The sequence below is a fragment of the Rhinatrema bivittatum genome, chromosome 4, assembly GCF_901001135.1.
Source record: "Rhinatrema bivittatum chromosome 4, aRhiBiv1.1, whole genome shotgun sequence".
NCBI classification, from domain to species: Eukaryota; Metazoa; Chordata; class Amphibia; order Gymnophiona; family Rhinatrematidae; genus Rhinatrema; species Rhinatrema bivittatum.
This window is the reverse complement of record NC_042618.1, coordinates 285,668,730-285,687,990: the sequence shown is the minus strand read 5'-3', so window position 1 is coordinate 285,687,990 and position 19,261 is coordinate 285,668,730. Positions and strand designations below refer to the sequence as shown.

The 19,261-nt window shown below is 43.8% G+C and overlaps 1 protein-coding gene across 1 annotated transcript in view; it reads right to left on the bottom strand.

Annotated features, from left to right (window-relative positions):
• Nucleotides 1-7,788: 7,788 nt before the first annotated feature.
• Nucleotides 7,789-19,261, bottom strand: part of RASSF8 (Ras association domain family member 8) — a 436,900-nt gene continuing 425,427 nt past the window's right edge. The window contains 2 exon segments of the mRNA XM_029600163.1: nt 7,789-10,205; nt 18,913-19,057. Coding sequence (XP_029456023.1) covers nt 10,087-10,205; nt 18,913-19,057 — 264 coding nt within the window. The 3' untranslated portion in view covers nt 7,789-10,086.

Genomic DNA, 19,261 nt, shown 5'->3' with positions numbered 1-19,261 from the left:
GAATAGTCAGCTAGGCCCTTACTTAGTTGGATATATGGCTTTGAAAATTTACCACATGTGCTCATACTCATAGCCTAAGAGTTTAGAGAGGATAATTTTCAAAGATTTTTCAGTGGATAAAATAGCGTTTTACCTGCAGAAATAGCCCTTACAAAATTGCCCGATGTTTATTTAGTTAGATATTTAAAATATTTATATCCCATTCTCATACATAGTTCGAGGTGGTGTACAAAATAACAAGCATAACAAATTAAATCACAATACAAAAACAAAAGACTAACAAAAAATCTTACAATATGCTGAATGTAAAAAACTAGAGTTCTGATGGTAAATTATTGCAACCAACATGTTTCTAAGCTAAAAATACAGGAGATCAGTAAAACAGGTCTAACTGTCCTAAACAAGACTTCAGCACTTTGATGGTGAAACATAGAAGCTCCAATATCCACAAAACAGATATGAAGTAGCCTCAGCCATATTCAATTGCTTACACAGATTCAGAATATACAATTCAACATATTGCCCAATTCGAAAGCCTGCTTTCAGAGCCCTTTGAGTACTGCCAGTTACGCGCATGCTCTTTATGCAAAGTTTACCCAGATTGAGCAAATGTGCTCCTGAGAGGGACTTGGTCTTATGTGCATAATTGTGCATTTTAAAAATGTACATTTTCCTGAAAACTTTACACACACACAACAGCATGTGTAATTGTGTGCAGGTAAATTTGTTGGGATAACTTTCAAAGTGGACTTGCACTCTTAAGAACATTGGTAGCTCTTATGCATATTTTTGCCACCTAATTTAGTTGGGCTATTATAAAATTGCCCCCATAATGACCAATGTCTTAGCCAGACAGTTGTCACTCCCAGATGATACCCACCTGTCTCTGTGCAGCTGGTCATCTAGCACCAGTATTAGGAAGAGGAAAACTAACCTGGTGGCCAACTTCAGTAAGTCTTGCATGTCTTATCATCTCCCTTTCTGAGAGGGGTAGGATCTGATACTTTACTTGGCATTTGTTGTATGCTGTGCATGTTATATATTTTTGATTTTTTCACACAAACCTAGACCCACATGAAATAACTAGAGATGCGCTTCAGGTAAAGGTTTTGCGTTGGGTTTCGTTTTGGGGGCCCCCTTCCCCCCGCAGGAATTTTGTTTTTCCCACGGGCCCCATTTTTTCCGAATTCGTTGAAATCTCCTAATTCGGGAAGAACGATCGCACATCCCTAGAAATAACTGCTTTTGAACTGAAGCATAATATTTTGCCTCTTGCTTAGTTGGAGGCAGAGGGTGCAAGAGTGCCCTGATGGCTTATAGAATATCCTCAAGAATACAAGGGCCTAGAGAAGCAGCTGTGACAAGCAAAGGCAATCCATGTCCCACTACATATGTCAGTCATTGTCCATCATGGAGCTTGGTGTGTGTCTCCCCAAGGGCCTTAGCACTAAGCACTTTTCTTACAGACACAAAATGGGAGAAAATCATAAATAGGCCTCCAAGTGTCTTTTCACATAGTACGTGTCTGTTTGACATGGTGGGTCTACTGTCTTGTTTGTATGAATCATTTGGTCCAACTTTAGCACAATTCTTGTTCTCTTTCTTTATCCCTCTCTGCTTTGCATGTGCATATGTGTTGTGGCACTTTTTCCATTCTGTGTTTTGGATATGATCCTCTATTGCATGTAATAGAAAGGCATGTTCTTTTTCCCTGAGTAGTGTCTGTGATGTTGCTTGTCTTTGGCCTACAGGAAATGTTCTGAATTTATTTTTATTTATTTAAAAGCTTCACTGCTTTCTGGCCAAAATGACCAATCAGAGCAGTGTACAATATCTTAAAAACATAATATAATCACAAAAACGTAAAACAAGATATGCACATCATAAATACTGACCACCTATTGTCAGCCTCACATTCAAGGATAAAGGCATGTTTTCAAGCGTTTGCAAAAACACACGCAATCCACTTCTAGCTGCAATTCCACTATTAATTGATTCCAAACAACTGGAACCACTATTGAGAAACTCCATACTCTTACGTGTATTCCCTTGATCTCCTTAAATGTAGTAACCTGAACTAGAGCTCCCTGTGATGATCTAGACATCTGATGAGTTTGATACCATACTAATTTCTGTCTAAGATATTCAGGGCCATCTCCCCTCAATACTATAAAAGCTATAATCAAAATTTAAAAATGAATCCTTACCTTTATGGGTAACCAAAGCAGTGCAGCACATATCAATGTTACAGAAGTTTTCTGTGAACAACCTAAAGACTATTCTTGAAATCACATTCTGAACTAATTGAAATCTCTGCATTAACTGTTTGGATAAACCAATAAAGGAAGATATGCTGGAAAATTTGAGGTTGGCTATACATACTCATGTCCTTAGCTGGATTAAATCTAATTGGGGTAGAGGCTTGGAGAAGAATAAAAGCTAAGCATCTACATGGGTGTCTCTCTCCATTTCTAGGCAGGAGTGGAGGTGCATAAAGCCAGTTAATGGAACATAGAGAAGGTCTCCACCTCCCAGGTATCAAAAATATCTTTTTTCAGGCCCTTCCAAATGTCTTTTATAAAGTTTGAAAACATAAGCATTTTGAAAGCATAAGCATTGTCAAGTTGAGTGTAAAACATTGATAAGACAGGCAAAGAGAGAATTTGAAATGAAGTTGGCCGTAGAGACAAAAACTCATAATAAAAACTATTTAAAATATATCCAAAGTAAGAAACCTGTGTGGGAGTCGGTTGGACCGTTAGATGACCGAGGGGGTTAAAGGGGCTCTTGGGGAAGATAAGGCCATTGCAGAAAGACTAATTTAATTCTTTTGCTTGTGTGTTTACTAATGAGGATGTGGGGGAGATACCAGTTCTGGAGATGGTTTTCAAGAGTGATGCGACAGATGAACTGAACCAAATCACTGGGAACCTGGAAGATGTAGTAGGCCAGCTTGACAAACTATAGAGTAGCAAATCACCTAGAATAGATGGTATGCATCCTAGGGTTCTGAAGGAACTAAAAAAATGAAATTTCAGATCTATTAGTTAAAATTTGTAACCTATCCTTAAAATCATCCATTATACCTGAAGACTGGAGGGTGGCTAATGTAAGTCCAATATTTAAAAAGGGCTCCAGGGGTGATCCGGGAAACTATAGACCAGTGAGCCTGACTTCAGTGCCGGGAAAAATCAAAGAGCATATAAAAGATCAAAATCAAAGAGCATATAAAAAGACATGGTTTAACAGAACGCAGTCAAAATGGATTTACCCAAAGGAAGTCTTGCCTTGCAAATCTGATTCATTTTTTTGAAGGGGTTAATAAACAGGTGGATAAAGGAGAACCAATAGATGTAGTGTATTTGGATTTTCAGAAGGCGTTTGACAAAGTCCCTCATGAGAGGCTTCTAAGAAAACTAAAAAGTCATGGGATAGGAGACAATATCTTTTTGTGGATTACAAATTGGTTAAAAGACAGGAAACAGAGAGTAGGATTAAATGGTCAATTTTCTCAGTGGAAAAGGATAAACAGATTGGGCATCCAAATGGCAGATGAAATTTAATGTGGACAAGTGCAAGGTGTTGCATATGGGGAAAAATAACCCATGCAGTAGTTACACGATGTTAGGTTCCATATTAGGAGCTACCACCCAGGAAACAGATCTAGGCATCATAGTGGATAATACTTTAAAATCGTCGGCTCAGTGTGCTGCAGCAGTCAAAAAAGCAAACAGAATGTTAGGAATTATTAGGAAGGAAATGGTGAATAAAACGGAAAATGTCATAATGCCTCTGTAGTGCACCATGGTGAGACCGCACCTTGGGTACTGTGTATAGTTTTGATCACCGCATCTCACAGATAATTACACTGGAGAAGGTACAGAGAAAGGCTACGAAAATGATAAAGGGGATGGAATAGCTCCCCTATGAGGAAAGGCTAAAGAGGTTAGGGCTGTTTAGCTTGGAGAAGAAACGGCTGAGGGTGGATATGATAGAGGTCTTTAAAATCATCAGAGGTCTTGAATGAGTAGATGTGAATCGGTTATTTACACTTTCGGATAATAGAAGGACTAGGGGGTGGGGGGCACTCCATGAAGCTAGCAAGTAGCACATTTAAGACTAATTGGAGAAAATTCTTTTTTGCTCAATGTACAATTAAGCTCTGGAATTTGTTGCCAGAGGATGGGGTTAGTGCAATTAGTGTAGATGGGTTTAAAAAAGGTTTGGATAAGTTCTTGGAGGAGAAGTCCATTAACTGCTATTAATCAAGTTGACTTAGGGAATAGCCTCTGCTATTACTGGCATCAGTAGCATGGGATCTTCTTAGTGTTTGGGTACTTGCCAGGTTCTTGTAGCCTGGTTTGGCCTCTGTTGGAAACAGGATGCTGGACTTGATGGACCCTTGGTCTGACCCAGTATGGCATGTTCTTATGTTCCAATTAAATACATTAAAGTATGTGGGGGGATTTCCGAATGAAATCCCTGTGCATACTTTACATTCCCTGCCCCAACCCCAGCCCAGCTCTGCCCCCTTTTAGCCATGACTAAACATACTTGAGCTGTCACAGAGCATGTGTGCTTTTAGAACCAATTTTCCAAATGCTTTTTTATGAAGGGAAACGTGTACCCAGATTAAAAAAAACTTTGAAAATTTTCCTCCCCAGGTTACAAATATTTTGGGTTCAGCTACAAACATATTGGCTTATGCATGTATAGCCATGTGCAGGCCTAACCCATGATTGCAGCATTTCTGTGACCATTCTGGAAATTGCCAGCAGTCCATGTAATTATAGCCAGGATTTGCCAGATTAATTGTAGCAAGGGTGTATTTATCATTTGTGATGTTGTTGCTGAATCTCGAGTGTTTTCTATGGGGACAAAAGGTGCATTTTGTAGCATGCTTGCAGTGATGCCCCGCCAGACTATTCAGTTTTACCTAGTCTGAGGCTGTGGTCACCGCTTCCTGGAGAATGTGAACAGCATTTGCAGGGGTGAGTGCAGTTGAGGGATTTAGTAGTTTCTGTGGTCACCACATCCATCTGCGCCATCTTGTGCTCCTACCATGTGACAGGGGCTGACCAATGGCACCAGTAGTCCCTGTGACATAGTAAGGGCAAAGGCTATCGGCGCCATTTTGATTACTGGCAGCCAACGGCCCGAGTGCAGGAGATCGCTCCTGGACCCCCGCTGGACCACCAGGGACTTTTGGCAAGTCTTGGGGGACCCTCCTGGCCCTCCACAAGACTTGCCAAAAGTCCAGCGGGGGTCCGGGAGCGACCTCCTGCACTCCGGCCGTCGGCTGCCAGTATTCAAAATGGCGTCGATAGCCTTTGCCCTCACTGTCACAGGGACTACCGGTGCCATTGGTCAGCCCCTGTCATATGGCCATCGGCGCAATCTTGTGCTCCTACCATGTGACAGGGGCTGACCAATGGCACCGGTAGTCCCTGTGACATAGTAAGGGCAAAGGCTATCGGCGCCATTTTGAATACTGGCAGCCGACGGCCGGAGTGCAGGAGGTTGCTCCCGGACCCCCGCTGGACTTTTGGCAAGTCTTGTGGGGGGTCAGGAGGGTTCCCCAATACTTGCCAAAAGTCCCTGGTGATCCAGCGGGTGTCCGGGAGCGATTTCCTGCACTCAGGCCGTCGGCTGCCAGTAATCAAAATGGCGCCGATAGCCTTTGCCCTTACTATGTCACAGGGGCTACTGGTGCCATTGGTCAGCCCTGTCACATGGTAGGAGCACAAGAAGGTGCCAATGGCCATGTGACAGAGGCTGACCAATGGCACCGGTAGCCCCTGTGACATAGTAGGTCAAAGGCTATCGGCGCCATTTTGAAACAGTCAGCCGAGGGTGTGAGTGCAGGGGATGGCTCCCGGACCCCCCCGCTGGACCACCAGGGAGTTTTGGTAAGTCTTGGGGGGGTCAGGAGGTGGGGGGTTGTAGTTAATTTAATTTTAGCGGGGAAACGAATAGGAATTAACATATAAACGTATCGGGGGCCCCCTTGCCGAATGCAACGTATCTACCCCCCCCGACAAATATGAATCCCGAATACAACGTATGGCATCCCTCTGCACATCCCTACTACCTAGGGTCACTAAAGAGTTTTGGAGGTTTCCTGCTGTCTATAATCAGTCAGGTCAGTGAATTCTGTGTTTGCAGAGCTCTTGCAATGTGCACTGTGCAAACCTCCTTCTATTGAGTAGGGGATAGAGGGGGATTTAGTACATGTCATGTAAGGGTTGAGTGATAATGGTGTAGATACAGTTGGATATAGTAGGAAGTTAATTCCCCCAAAGGGGATGGATTGTAGGGAAGCTATGCAGGCATCTTGGGAGGAGTTTGAGGAATTAAGGAGTTGAGAGCAGAGGATCAGAGAAACAAGTTGATTGAATCCACAATTGACTATAAGATCAGTGACAGCCATACAGAGGGAAAGAGTCCCTGAGACCAAGGGGTGGAAATCCTCGCTGGGCAAGATTTTGTTCTTGCTGACCTGAAGGCCTTGGGGCTGAAGCTGGTATTTCCCCCCCCCCCCCAAAGAAGCTATTTGAGAACAGAGAATGTTGTTTGTATTGATTTGCTTGGACTGTATCCAGTTAATTTATTCTAAAGAGTTGTGCTTGAAGATTTGGAATCTTTTATTGGATCTACATCAATCTTGGGTGTGGACATTGGATTTTGTTTAGGCTAGTTAGTCTTCCCCTGGGCTTCCCAGAGAGTGTCTGGTCCCTGCTGGTGATCCCTGGAGGACTAGAGACTGTTCCTGGGGCTACAGCAAGGTTGATCCCTACCTCTGCAGTTTCTGAAGGTGACCCTGAGAAAAAAAGGGGTTACATATGTGCATAAAACACCATTTAACACACACAAATACTGTTTAGGCCTTTTGAAAACTATTCCAGGGGTTGTATGTATAAAAGTATGCACAGAACCAATTTCATGTGTACTTGAAAGAGGCATTCCTGGGGCAGAGTTGGGGCAGGGAAACCATTTATGGGCATACTTTCTAAAATTGAAAATATGTACGTGTGTGAACATTTAAACTTGCTTCCATGTATGCCATGAAAGAGTTCACATCTATCTTCTAATTTTCAAAGTGGACTGATGTGCATGAGTCTGTTTTGAAAATTATGGCAGAAATCAACATGTACAAAGTACTTTCTTTGTGCAGACTTCAACCCTAAGTGCTATGTTATGAAATTGGGCTGTGGACATCAGCTATAATTTTCTAAATGGACTTACATGCATAAGTCCATTTTGAAAATGAGCAGGTATGTGTGAACCCTTGCACAGCATACACGCACACATTTCTGCCTCCATGGGAGTGGGTGCAAATGTTCATGTGTACATTTACATGCATACTTTCAATTTCAGAAAGTATGCATGTATGAATTTTCTGCTCTGGGAATGCCTTTTGCTTCCTCATGTATGTTTACATACAACCCATTGGTAATTTCCAAAAGGCCTATAATCATTAAGATGGCAACTTTCATAGCAGCGCACAGGCACATTTGTGCACGTTCGTTGGCCCATGCCCAGAGACGCGGTCCTTTTATAACATAAGCACATATATGCACGCATATTATAAAATAGTCTGACTACACACACGCAATTTTAAGTGAACGCATGCCTGTGCACGCAAATGTCACTTCTACCATGGAAGTGGGGGATTTTTAAAATCTATGCATGCCGCCATTGGCCATTTTCCCAGTTCGTTCCCAGATCGCAGAGTTAAGGGGCAGGACTTCCAACCCCCCCTAGTTTAATGGCCTCCCTTCCCCCCTGTTTGCCCCTACCTTTAAAACCCTGCTGATCTGCCTATATATTTTTGTTTAACTACTTACATGCCATCCATAGCAGAAGTAAAATTAAGCATCAGGGGACCTTGGCAAATGCCAGTGCGCATTAGTATTTGCATGCAAATTTCAATTTTAAATCCCAGTATGACCATGCCCCACCCCCCTTTTGAAACCTTTTTGTGCGTGCAGCAGCAAGTATGCACGTGCCCCAGCAGCTTCTAAAATCCACTTGGCTCACACCAGCCCAAAATATTGACTCATTCTCTTATTTCGGAGAGCGTCAGGCTTTTAAAATTCACCTTCATGTGTGGTAAAATGGTGTATTATGTGCTTTTGAAAATCCATTCTGTGGATGCCAGCCCTAAGTACTATGTTATAAAATTGGACTCAATAGGAGTTCATAGATACTAAAGGGGCAGAGGCAGCGAGAGAGAGAAGAATTATTTGTTACCTCAATTGGATGGTAACTGCAGGCTAAACTACAGAAAATAATCACTTCAAATCGATAGACAAGTTGAACTAAACAGATGTGGAAACTACTTTTCATCTGTTTAGCCTTAATTAAACCTCATTACAGCATTACCATGCTACCAATTGTAAAAATACAATGCAAGCATTTTTATTTTTATACTTTTATTGCTACAGTCTCTGGTGTCTTTCACCATTAAGAGAAATTAAAACTCAGATTTTTTCAACACTTCCTTTCATTAGATCTACATATCAACAATGTTACTTTGTTGTTCATCAGCTGACCTCAAGAGTTCACACTGTATAACAATTAAGAATGCTTGGTCCAAAACTTCCTCTTCCTCCCCAGCATTAGATAATTGCATAAAGCTGTTTTTTTTTTCTGTAACCATATCATTCAGCCAGAGATTACTACACATTGCAGGTGAGTTTCTAGTTGAAAGCAAGAAGTGCTGAACTCTAGAATGAATTGCTGGAAATAATGGAGAGAGGAGTAAAAACCTGATATCCAGTCCAGTGAGCCAGAGGAAAAAAGTAAAGCATTGCTAAAGGAAGTTGATTATTTTGTAAACCGGGTGCTACATTGTGTCATAGATCTGCTTATTCCATATAAAACAATATAATCTAACTATTATGTCCTCGGCCTACCAGTGAAAAGATATTGTGCTGTGGGAGTTTTTGAAACAACAGATTTTAAGAGCTGAAGGGAGGACTTGAATAGGCTCTAAACTCAAGTACTACACCATCTTTGGATTATTTGTATGTTACATTGTATTACACTATCACAGTCTGCACAGAATGTTTCCTCTGAAATCTAATGACTCCTAGAACTGTAACTAAGCCACGTAATCTGCCAAGAAAATCTGAAGGCCTTTTTTCATTTGCTGGAAAACTATTTCTCCATACTGTAAGTAGGCAATATATATGGTAAATGTATCATAATTTACACAGGACCAGTGATTTTGTTAAAACAAATTTTAAATTCTAGCAACATTTCTGTAGTTTGTGCTTCACAAATGATGAAATACTGGACAACCATGTCTAAATAATAACAGTTTCTTTTCAAACTGAGAAACAGCTTTAACTGAATCGCCAATTTAAAAAAGGCAAGAATGGAATAAACAAAAATACTTGTACAAATGTAAGCATTCATGCAGCCATCAATTAATTGCAATAACTAAAGTCTTCAGAACCATGAGAAATGTTTTTTCCTCTTTTTAAGATCTGTTGTTTACTTTCAAATATGTGGAATAATACAATGGGGTCCACAAAACCATGCCTCTGAACCCACCAACAACTCCCAGAAAAACTTTAAGGTGGGTCTCAAATGTCACTGGCAACACTCAATCAGGTCAATCAAAGGTACATATAAGGACAAAATAATGCAAAATAACTTAAAAGTTAAATCAGTACATTTCCAGTATTAAAGCTGCAAAAATATAAAAAAGCACTATTTGTTTTGACTGAAATAATACTATCTTGTCAACCTTGTGTTTTACTCTTAGCTCTTGCATACATCCAGAATCCAGAAGTTTGGAAACCACAGGAATATTTTTTCGATACCATTTCTAATAATAATAATTGCAAATGTCAAACTGTTGCACTATCATTACCATTTAGTGACTTGCAATTGCTTATTTATGGCAGTATAGTTCCTAGAGTTTTTCTCAACTTCAGTGCAGTTCTTATGGCTCCAAGTGGCATAGAACAAGGATGGAGGCTCCCCACATAGCAATGTGTCTAAACAATGTTCAAAATTTGCAGAATGGAAGTGCCCTTGCTCCTTTCACAGGGTATCTCCAGTAGAGGTATATCATTATACATAGATGCCCTCAGGATTAAAGCCAGATGACAGTGCATTCTGCAGAATCCGAAGGTTACTGGGCAGCTGTCTGGATGAACCAGGACGTTTCAGGGATCCAGACTGAAATGTCTCTAAACAAGAAAGGAAATCAAGAAACCTGGTTACGTTTAAACATTTTTTTTTAAAAATAAGACCTTATTTTGGAGGGGGGTTTCAAAGCTGTTTCCATTAGTAAAACAGGGCATTACTTGAGAAACAGGCTTTTAAAACCTGCTCACCACACATGCAGATAAAAGTACTCACATAGGGCCTGTATGCTTTTACTTTTGCTTGTGGTGTGAAGAGGTGTTCTTGTAGGCATGCGGGTAGATTTTCAAAGGGGTACGCGTGTAGGATACACGCGTACCCCCCGAAAACCTACCCCAAACCCCCCTGCGCGCGCCGAGCCTATTTTGCATAGGCTTGGCAGTGCGCGTAAGCCCAGGGACGCGCTTAAATCCCGGGGCTTGCATGGAGGGGCATGTTGGGGGGGCATGCCGGCAGTGACGCGGCGTTTTGGGGGCGTGTCATGCGTGATGCACCGTTTCGAGGTGGCGCCGCGGGCGTGGTTTCGGCCCGGGGGCGTTCCGGGGACGTGGCCGCAGCCTCCGGACCAGCCCCCGGGACCGGAACTCGGAGCGGGGCAGCCGGCCGGCACATGCAAAGTTACGCATAACTTGCCGACAAAGGTAGGGGGGGGGGGGTTAGATAGGGCCAGGGGGTGGGAGGAAAGTTCCCTCCGAGGCCCCTCCGAAATCGGAGCGGCTTCGGAGGGAACGGAGGCAGGCTGCGCGGCTCGGCGCACGCAGGCTGCCGATTTTGGGCAGCCTTGTGCGCGCCGACCCCGGATTTAATGGATACGCGCGACTATGCGCATATCTATTAAAATCCCGCATACTCTTGTTCGCGCCTGGTGCGCGAACAAAAGTACGAGATCGCGCTAATTTATAAAATCCGGCCCTCTGTAGGGAATTTTGCAGATACTTTTGCATTTTCAAAAATATGTGCATAACTTTTCCTAAAAAAATCTATTCCTGCATAAAAATGAGGTGGAGTACTTTGGTAGGATAATTTTCAACAGGAAAATGCATGCGTACTTTCTCTTTTGAAAACTGGGGGAAAGTTTACAGGTAAAAAGTACCCACCGACTCTGCACCAATGCAGGCAGTTATAAATGCACCTTCATTATTTATTTAATAAATGTATATACCACATAAACAGTAGAAATACAATAAATGCAGTTCACAACATAACATTCATAATTTAAAATAACACTAAAAGCCATAAAGGATAACATTTAGAGATCTCAGTGCATATGAGTGCATGGAGATCTACAATAGAATTTTAGAATCTGTGCATATCTGGTCTCTGCAGATTATAAAATACAAATCTGTTTTCGTGACCGCCGTACGGCAGTAAGGGAAACCAATGCCGATAAACCCAGCGTTGGTTTTAGTCGCTAAAAATCAATGCCGAGTTTATCGCCGGTTTTCCTTAGTGGCGGACAGCCACGAAAACAGACGCCAATAAACCCGGTGTCGGTGTTGGTTTTCGTGACTAGTTTGCTGAAAAACCAACACCGACACCGGGTTTATTGGCGTCTGTTTTCGTGGCTGTCCGCCGCTAAGGAAAACAGACGCCGATAAACTCGGCATTGGTTTTTAGAAAACCAATGCCGGGTTTATCAGCGTCGGTTTTTGTGGCTGTCTGCCGCTAAGGAAAACAGACGCTGTTGAACTCGGCGTCTGTTTTTGCTCTGCAGTACTGTTGATATTATTTAGCTCAGGCACTGGGACGCGATCAAACTTCAAAGCCCTGCCTGTCACTGGGAATGCATCTTGAAGGACCTTATCTGCCACGTGACTTAGATGTTCTTCCTCCATCTCCCTCTTGTCTCCCAGGACGTTTTTTCACAGCAGTTCATCAGCAGGCTAAAAATCACACCAGGAAGTCAAGACAAAGGTGCTTCATGTTCCAAGTTAGAATGGAAATCGTACGTGATCTTTTGTATTTGGGGGCAGGGTGGGGTGGGAGGGAGAGGAACTGCCATCTTGTATGGCTGCTCACGATTGCCTCTCTCCCCGCAGTTTAAATGGATGACATTTTCCTGTTGTGAGCTTGTTACCACGGTTTCAGTCACCTCAGCTCTACGGCACTAGTCCTGTCGCCCGGGCTGGGGAGATCCAGGAGAGCAGAGAGCCAGTACCAGGGATATTTTGTTTTCTACCCGCGGCTTTTTGCTTTTGTCTGAGGCTCAGGCACCTCATCGGGACCAGCACGAGGATTTCTTTTTCTTCTTTTTTTGATGCGCACATCTATTAACGTCTGCTCCTGGCAGGCGTTAATAGATGACAGTTCCCTGTACGTACCAGGATCAGTCCAGACTGCTGGGTTATGCCTCCCCTCCAGCAGATGGAGTCAGAGAGAAAACTGAAAGCACCCCCTACATATACTGGTGTGCCACCTGCCATCCTTCAGTATTTCCTCTGACTCCAGCAGATTGAGAGACATAACCTGCGGTCCTGTCTATCCTGACTAAAATTCCTCTCAGGTGTTATTTATTACTTTATTGCCTGTACTGTCTAGATCAACTGGTTTATTTCTTTCTTTCTGTCTTAGTTTAAAAAAAAAAAAAAGTGTACTAGCTTTTTCTCAGGTGCTTGTTCTTCTACCTTATTCAGCGCAGCGTTGAGGCAGGCTATGAGAGCTTTGCTCTCATTTATGTTCCCGGTTTAGTTTGTCCCTTTGGTCCGGGGGAAAGCCTACCGGTGGTCCGGTCACCCTCCCCCACCTCTAAGTATATTTATTCCAGGTTTATAACCTGAAGAGGGCTTTCTTTTATTTATAAAAAAAAAAAAAATAAGATTATACAAGGGGAGTTCAAGGACCCGTAAGTCCTGTTGGGAGCAGGCTGTGGTCTGTGTTGAAGCCCTAGCCTGCCGCGCTGACCAGGGACTCCGGAGGGGGTGGAAAGTTTTTCACCCGGCGTCTTTGCAGTTCGCTGAGGCAGCTGTTTTTTTGGCGCGGTTTTTTTTCTGCTAGCAGGCACCTTACCTTTGGCGCGCTTTTTGTCTTCAGCCTCCAGATGCCGCGGTCGAGGCTGAACAGGCCAACTGTGTGGAGGCGGCGGTTGCTTACACGGCGGATGCTTTGTATGATTTGTTGAGAACCTCGGCCCGTACTATGTCATCGGCGGTCGCTGCTCGCCGTTAATTGTGGTTCCGGCGTTGGTCGGCGGATGCCTCGTCTAAATCGCGTCTAGCCTCCTTTCCCTTCAAGGGAAAGTTGTTGTTTGGTGAGGAACTGGATCAGCTCATCAAAGATTTGGGGGAGAATAAGGTGTATAAGTTACCGGAGGACAAGCCCCGTTCCTTTCGATCTTTTGGGAATGTGCGGTCCCGATTTCGTGGGCAACGCCGGTTTCGCATGGGAAGGGGTGCTCCCTTTCCACAGAAACAGCAGGTTCCCAGGTCTCAGCCTTGGTCTCCTTCCTTTCGAGGCAGGCGGCCGCAGCGTTTGGGATCCTCGCAGAACTACCCCACCGGGAAGCCTTCGCAATGAAGGCGCGCGGGCCCATTCCTCCCTCCCCCGCATCGGAGGTCGGTTGTCCCTGTTCTGGGAGGAATGGGTCAAGGTCACGTCGGATCAGTGGGTCCTTGACGTTGTTCGTTACGGTTACGAGTTGGAGTTTGCTCGGCCCCTCCGGGATCTTTTTATGATCTCTCCTTGCGGTCCTCAGGAGAAGCGACTAGTTATCGCCCAAACTGTACACAGGTTACGGACCCTGGGAGCAGTATTGCCTGTTCCTCCGGACGAGACCAGGACAGGCAGGTATTCCATTTACTTCGTGGTCCCAAAGAAGGAAGGTGCGTTTCACCCAATTTTGGATTTGAAAAGAGTGAACAAGGCCTTGCGCGTTCCCTGGTTTCGCATGGAGACTCTAAGATCTGTTATTGCGGCCGTCCACAAGGGAGAATTTTTGGCTTCTTTGGATCTAGCCGAGGTGTATCTTCATATCGGGATCAGGGAACGTCATCAGAGGTACTTGAGATTCATGGTGTTGGGGGAACACTTCCAGTTTTGCGCCCTTCCGTTCGGGCTAGCCACGGCTCCGAGAGTGTTTACCAAGGTTCTCGTAGTAGTCGCAGCCTATCTGCGACGCCAAGGAATACTGGTGCATCCCTACTTGGACGATTGGCTCATCCGGGCAAAGTCGGAGGACGCGTGCAGGCGAGCAGTCCAGTCGGTTGTACAGCAACTTCAATCACTAGGTTGGGTAGTCAACTTTGCGAAGAGCCAGTTGGTTCCGAGTCAGCAGTTGGAATTTCTGGGGGCACGTTTCGATACCTTGGAGGGCAAGGTATTCCTCACTCAGCAAAGACTAGAGAACCTGATGGTTCAGGTGCAGAACCTACTAGACCTCCCTTTACCTACGGCCTGGGATTATTTACAAGTCATTGGACATATGGTTTCTACTCTGGAGATGGTGCCGTGGGCCTTTGCACATATGCGTCCTTTGCAACACGCTCTCCTTTCTCGTTGGGACCAGAGATCAGGGGATTATGGCGTTCAATTGCCGCTGTTGGAGCCATTCAGTCGACGGCGAGAACACGGATCGGAAGGGGTAGATGCCCTGGTGCTTCCATGGCCTCGTCACATCCTACTCTATGTGTTTCCCCCGTGGCCCCTAATAGGCAAGGTGTTAAGACGCATAGAATCCCATTGCGGGCCAGTGATTCTGGTGGCCACGGAGTGGCCAAGAAGACCCGTCTGGGCCATCTTCCGAACCTGCTTCGGCAGGGGCCCGTATTTTTCGATCTGGCGGATCGCTTCTGTCTGGCGGCTTGGCTTATGAAAGGAGGCAGTTGAGGAGGAAAGGATATTCAGAACCTGTCATTTCCACCCTCTGCGTGCGCGAAGGCCCTCCACCACGCTGGCCTATGCCAGAGTGTGGAAAGTATTTGACTCCTGGTGCGCTGCCTCTAAAATCCCGCTGCACCGGGCTTCGGTAAGTGATATCCTTACGTTCTTGCAGGATGGCTTGAAAAAGGATTTGGCTTTCAGCTCACTGAGGGTTCAGGTAGCGGCTCTGGGATGTTTGAGGGGAAAGGTAGAAGGATCCTCTCTCGCGTGTCACCCAGATATAGCTCGATTTTTGCATGGCGTTCGGAACTTGCGCCCACCACTTAGAGTCCCTTGTCCTTCTTGGAATTTGAATTTGGTTCTCAAAGGTCTCAACGCGGCCCCCTTTGAGCCTCTCAGGCGGGCCTCCCTAAAGGATCTAACACTCAAAACCGTCTTCCTAGTGGCCATCGCGTCCGCCCACCGGGTGTCGGAGCTACAGGCACTTTCGTGCAGGGAACTGTTCTTGCACATTTCGGAGGCCGGTGTGTCTTTGCGTACGGTTCCTTCGTTCTTGCCGAAGGTGGTATCTGCTTTTGATGTTAATCAGATGGTGGAATTGCCTTCCTTCTCGGCGACGGAGCTAAAGTCTTCGCACGGTTCAGATTTGAAGCGTTTAGATGTTTGTCGGGTGCTCATACAATATTTGGAGGTCACTAATGACTTCAGAAGGTCGGATCACTTGTTTGTCCTGTGGCAGGGGCCCAGGAAGGGCCTGCAGGCATCCAAAGCATCTATTGCTCGTTGGTTGAAGAGCTCGATAGCATCCACATACATTGGTTGTGGTAAGTCTGTTCCTGAGGGGCTTAAGGCCCACTCACTGCGTTCTCAGGCGACTTCCTGGGCAGAAAGTCAGCTAGTTTCTAGCCAGGAGATTTGCAGGGCAGCCACGTGGATGTCGTTGCATACCTTCGCTCGTCATTATCGGCTCGATGTTCGGGGACCTTCAGCTGATTCCTTTGGCAGCAGTGTAATTCGAGCGGGACTCTCTGGGTCCCACCCCATTTAAGGCGGCTCGGGTACATCCCAGCAGTCTGGACTGATCCTGGTACATACAGGGAAAGGAAAATTATGTTCTTACCTGATAATTTTCATTCCTGTAGTACCAAGGATCAGTCCAGACGCCCGCCCGATGTTATGTGTCAGAAGAGTCCGCTCAAACAACTATTTTCTTCCTATAGCTTTTTGATTTTTCAACACGGTAGGTGACTATCCCTTGTCATTTCTTTTTGAGGGTGGTGCCTTTTTGAAGGTTGGTTACTGTTTGCAATGTTTGCACATTTTATTATTCATAAGGTTTTTCCTGTGAAGAATTTTACTACTTGATCTAGACGGTTGCCATGTTTAATTAGTGGCTAAGTTGGCGGAGGATTTGTTTTACTTTTCTTCTGCTTTGATATTCATTATACTGAAGGATGGCAGGTGGCACACCAGTATATCTAGGGGGTGCTTTCAGTTTTCTCTCTGACTCCATCTGCTGGAGGGGAGGCATAACCCAGCAGTCTGGACTGATCCTTGGTACTACAGGAACGAAAATTATCAGGTAAGAATATAATTTTCCTTTAAATGTGCGTCCAAGATGCACATTTTTCTTTTTGCATCGGAGTGAATGCCTAATTGCCTCATTCACATGCATTTGCATGTGAAGAGCGCTATTACATTCACTCCGTGTTGGACCCACGTTGAATATACTCTAATCCCCTTATTGCATTAGGGGATTGATTAGTGCCTATTTTACCTGCGTCCAACTGCATGTTAACAGTGTGCTTGGCTCAGCGCACCATATTGCAATGGCCCCTTTGCATGCTAAATAGGAAAAAGCTGTTTCTCTGGTATGTTCTAATCTGATCTAACATGTCCCCAGCTGTTCTCAAACTGTATCTTGGAGCAAAGATTGTCAAACCAGTCATCGGCATACATTTAGCCAGTCACGTTTTCAGGATAGCCACATGACTATACATGAGATAGATTTGTATGCAATGGAGGAAATGCATAGATCTCTGTCATGCATATTAATTATGGATATCCTGAAAATTTGACTGGCTAGTTGTGTCCCAAGACTTGGTTGAGAACCACTGTCATACAGTATATATACTGTCAGGAAGGATAACTTTCAAAACTGATTGTATGCGCACATATACACATGTATATGGGCTCACACAAATGTACTACTGTATTTTATAACTTGTATGCAAATGATATGCGCAGGTTGTAAAATATGAGTACATATTTATGTCTGCGTAAGTAAAAAATGCAAGCCGCGCAAGTTTGGACTTATCTGAAAAAAGTAGCGGCACATATGGATAAGCTTCAATTTATACAGCTAAGTAGCAGTACTTGGCTGGATAAGTCTGAATAGCGCTACTTGTCCATCTAAGTAGTACTTTTCAGACATCAGAGTATGTAAGATAGCCAAAAAAGTCTAAAGAAAAGCACTGTTTTATTTGGATAAGTTCAAAGTTGTCCATCTAAGTAGTTGCAAAGGCACTAATTAGCCAGATAAGTCGGATTTTAGCTGGTTAAGTGTGTACAAATGAAATACCTGCATATTTGTAATTCAAATTTTAAGGCATGCGCAAATAGATTTTACTTACATTACTTAGATGCATTTAACTCGCCCACAAGTTGGCTTTAACATGCATAAATCAGGGGATTTTATAACATGCGCGAGGTTAAAAAATAATCAGTATTACTAATTAGTCTACCAGTTTGCTCAGTCCATCTGCAGTTCGCGACCTCCTCCTGGCTCTTCAGCCTGAAGTCCCCCCCATTTCAGCCAGACCCCCACCCAATCATTTTTTCACATTTAAGATGTTTACAATCCCTTACACAAGATATTGAGCAGAAGTACCTTATTTTTCGATCCATAAGACGCACTTTTTTCCCCCAAAAGTGGGGGGAAAGTGTCTGTGCGTCTTATGGAGCGAATATAAAAATTTTTTTTAAAAAAACTAACTACAACCAATGGTTTTTTTTTGTCCCCATTCCCCATCGCTCTGGACCCCCGCTGGACCACCAGGGACTTTTGGCAAGTCTTGGGGGGGGGGGGTTTGTAGTTAATTAAATTTAAAGGGTTGGGATGGGGACAAAAAAAACCATTGTATGCCCTACCTTAATTTGCTCCATAAGTTGCACAGACGCCCGGGAACAGAGCCAGTTTAGCACACCATTTTTTTTTTTTTTTTAATTTTCCCGCTCTGAATCTTAGGTGCGTCTTATGGAGTGAAAAATACGGTAAATATTTCTGCAACTAAAAGACTTAAGCATGTCACTTTGACATGTTGTAAAATAGCAACCTTTGCTTGTAAATGTTGCCCTTTCTCTGGAACGCTCCTAACCTGCCCCTTTTTGTGCAAATTTACTTGTGGTTCCCAATTTATGCACATATGTTGCGGTTATCAAATGCGCATATACTCGCATATATGCCATTTTATGTGCGCATGTGCTATTTTTTATGCGCGTATCTTTTGAAAAATCACCTCAAAGAGTTTATCTTTCAATGTGGTCCCTCAATTTAGTGGGGCCATTCCCTTTTTTATGAATTCAATCTTAAATTTTATCCACTAACACATCTATAGCCAATGCAAGCTCTTAAGAGTAGGGGTGATATAATCTCTCATTCTCTTCCTCGCTATTAGTGTCTTTCTTGTGCAGGTTGTGCTCTATTGTATTAGGTCCTATTTGCAAAAGTTTCCATAACTTTCTATGCTATCTTTCAACACTGATTACCTGAACTGTCCTTCCTGAAGTCAGATAATAGTGTTCAGCCTTACAGGCTGCAAAGTGCATGAGTATGGGGGGAGAATTAGAGTAGGGTTTTGTGTGCTGGTCTTGTAGCAGTGACACCAGACAGTTCTGTATGAAATGGAGGAGGGTGTTCTCTAATGCAAACTGTACCTTTCTCGCTCTCGGCCTGTAAGGCCTCCACCTCACTTGGTTCTGCTGGTAGCACAGTAACCTTTGTTCCTGTTTGCTGGATAAACTGCTGAAGATTCACCTGACGTAACTCCTTGGTCAGCTGTTCCAGTTCTTGTTCTCGCTCCTAAAAACAGAATAGGTTTTCCATATTTTATATGGGATCCAACAGAAATTTCTGAAGACAGAGCCCTATTTAATATTAATTTACCTTCCCAGATAGAATACAAATCTGTCAATGAAGATCAAGGGGCTTTTCGATATGTGTATATAGAATATACTATTTTTCTTACTTTTAATATTCTTTTGATAATAATCTGAAAAGTCTTGT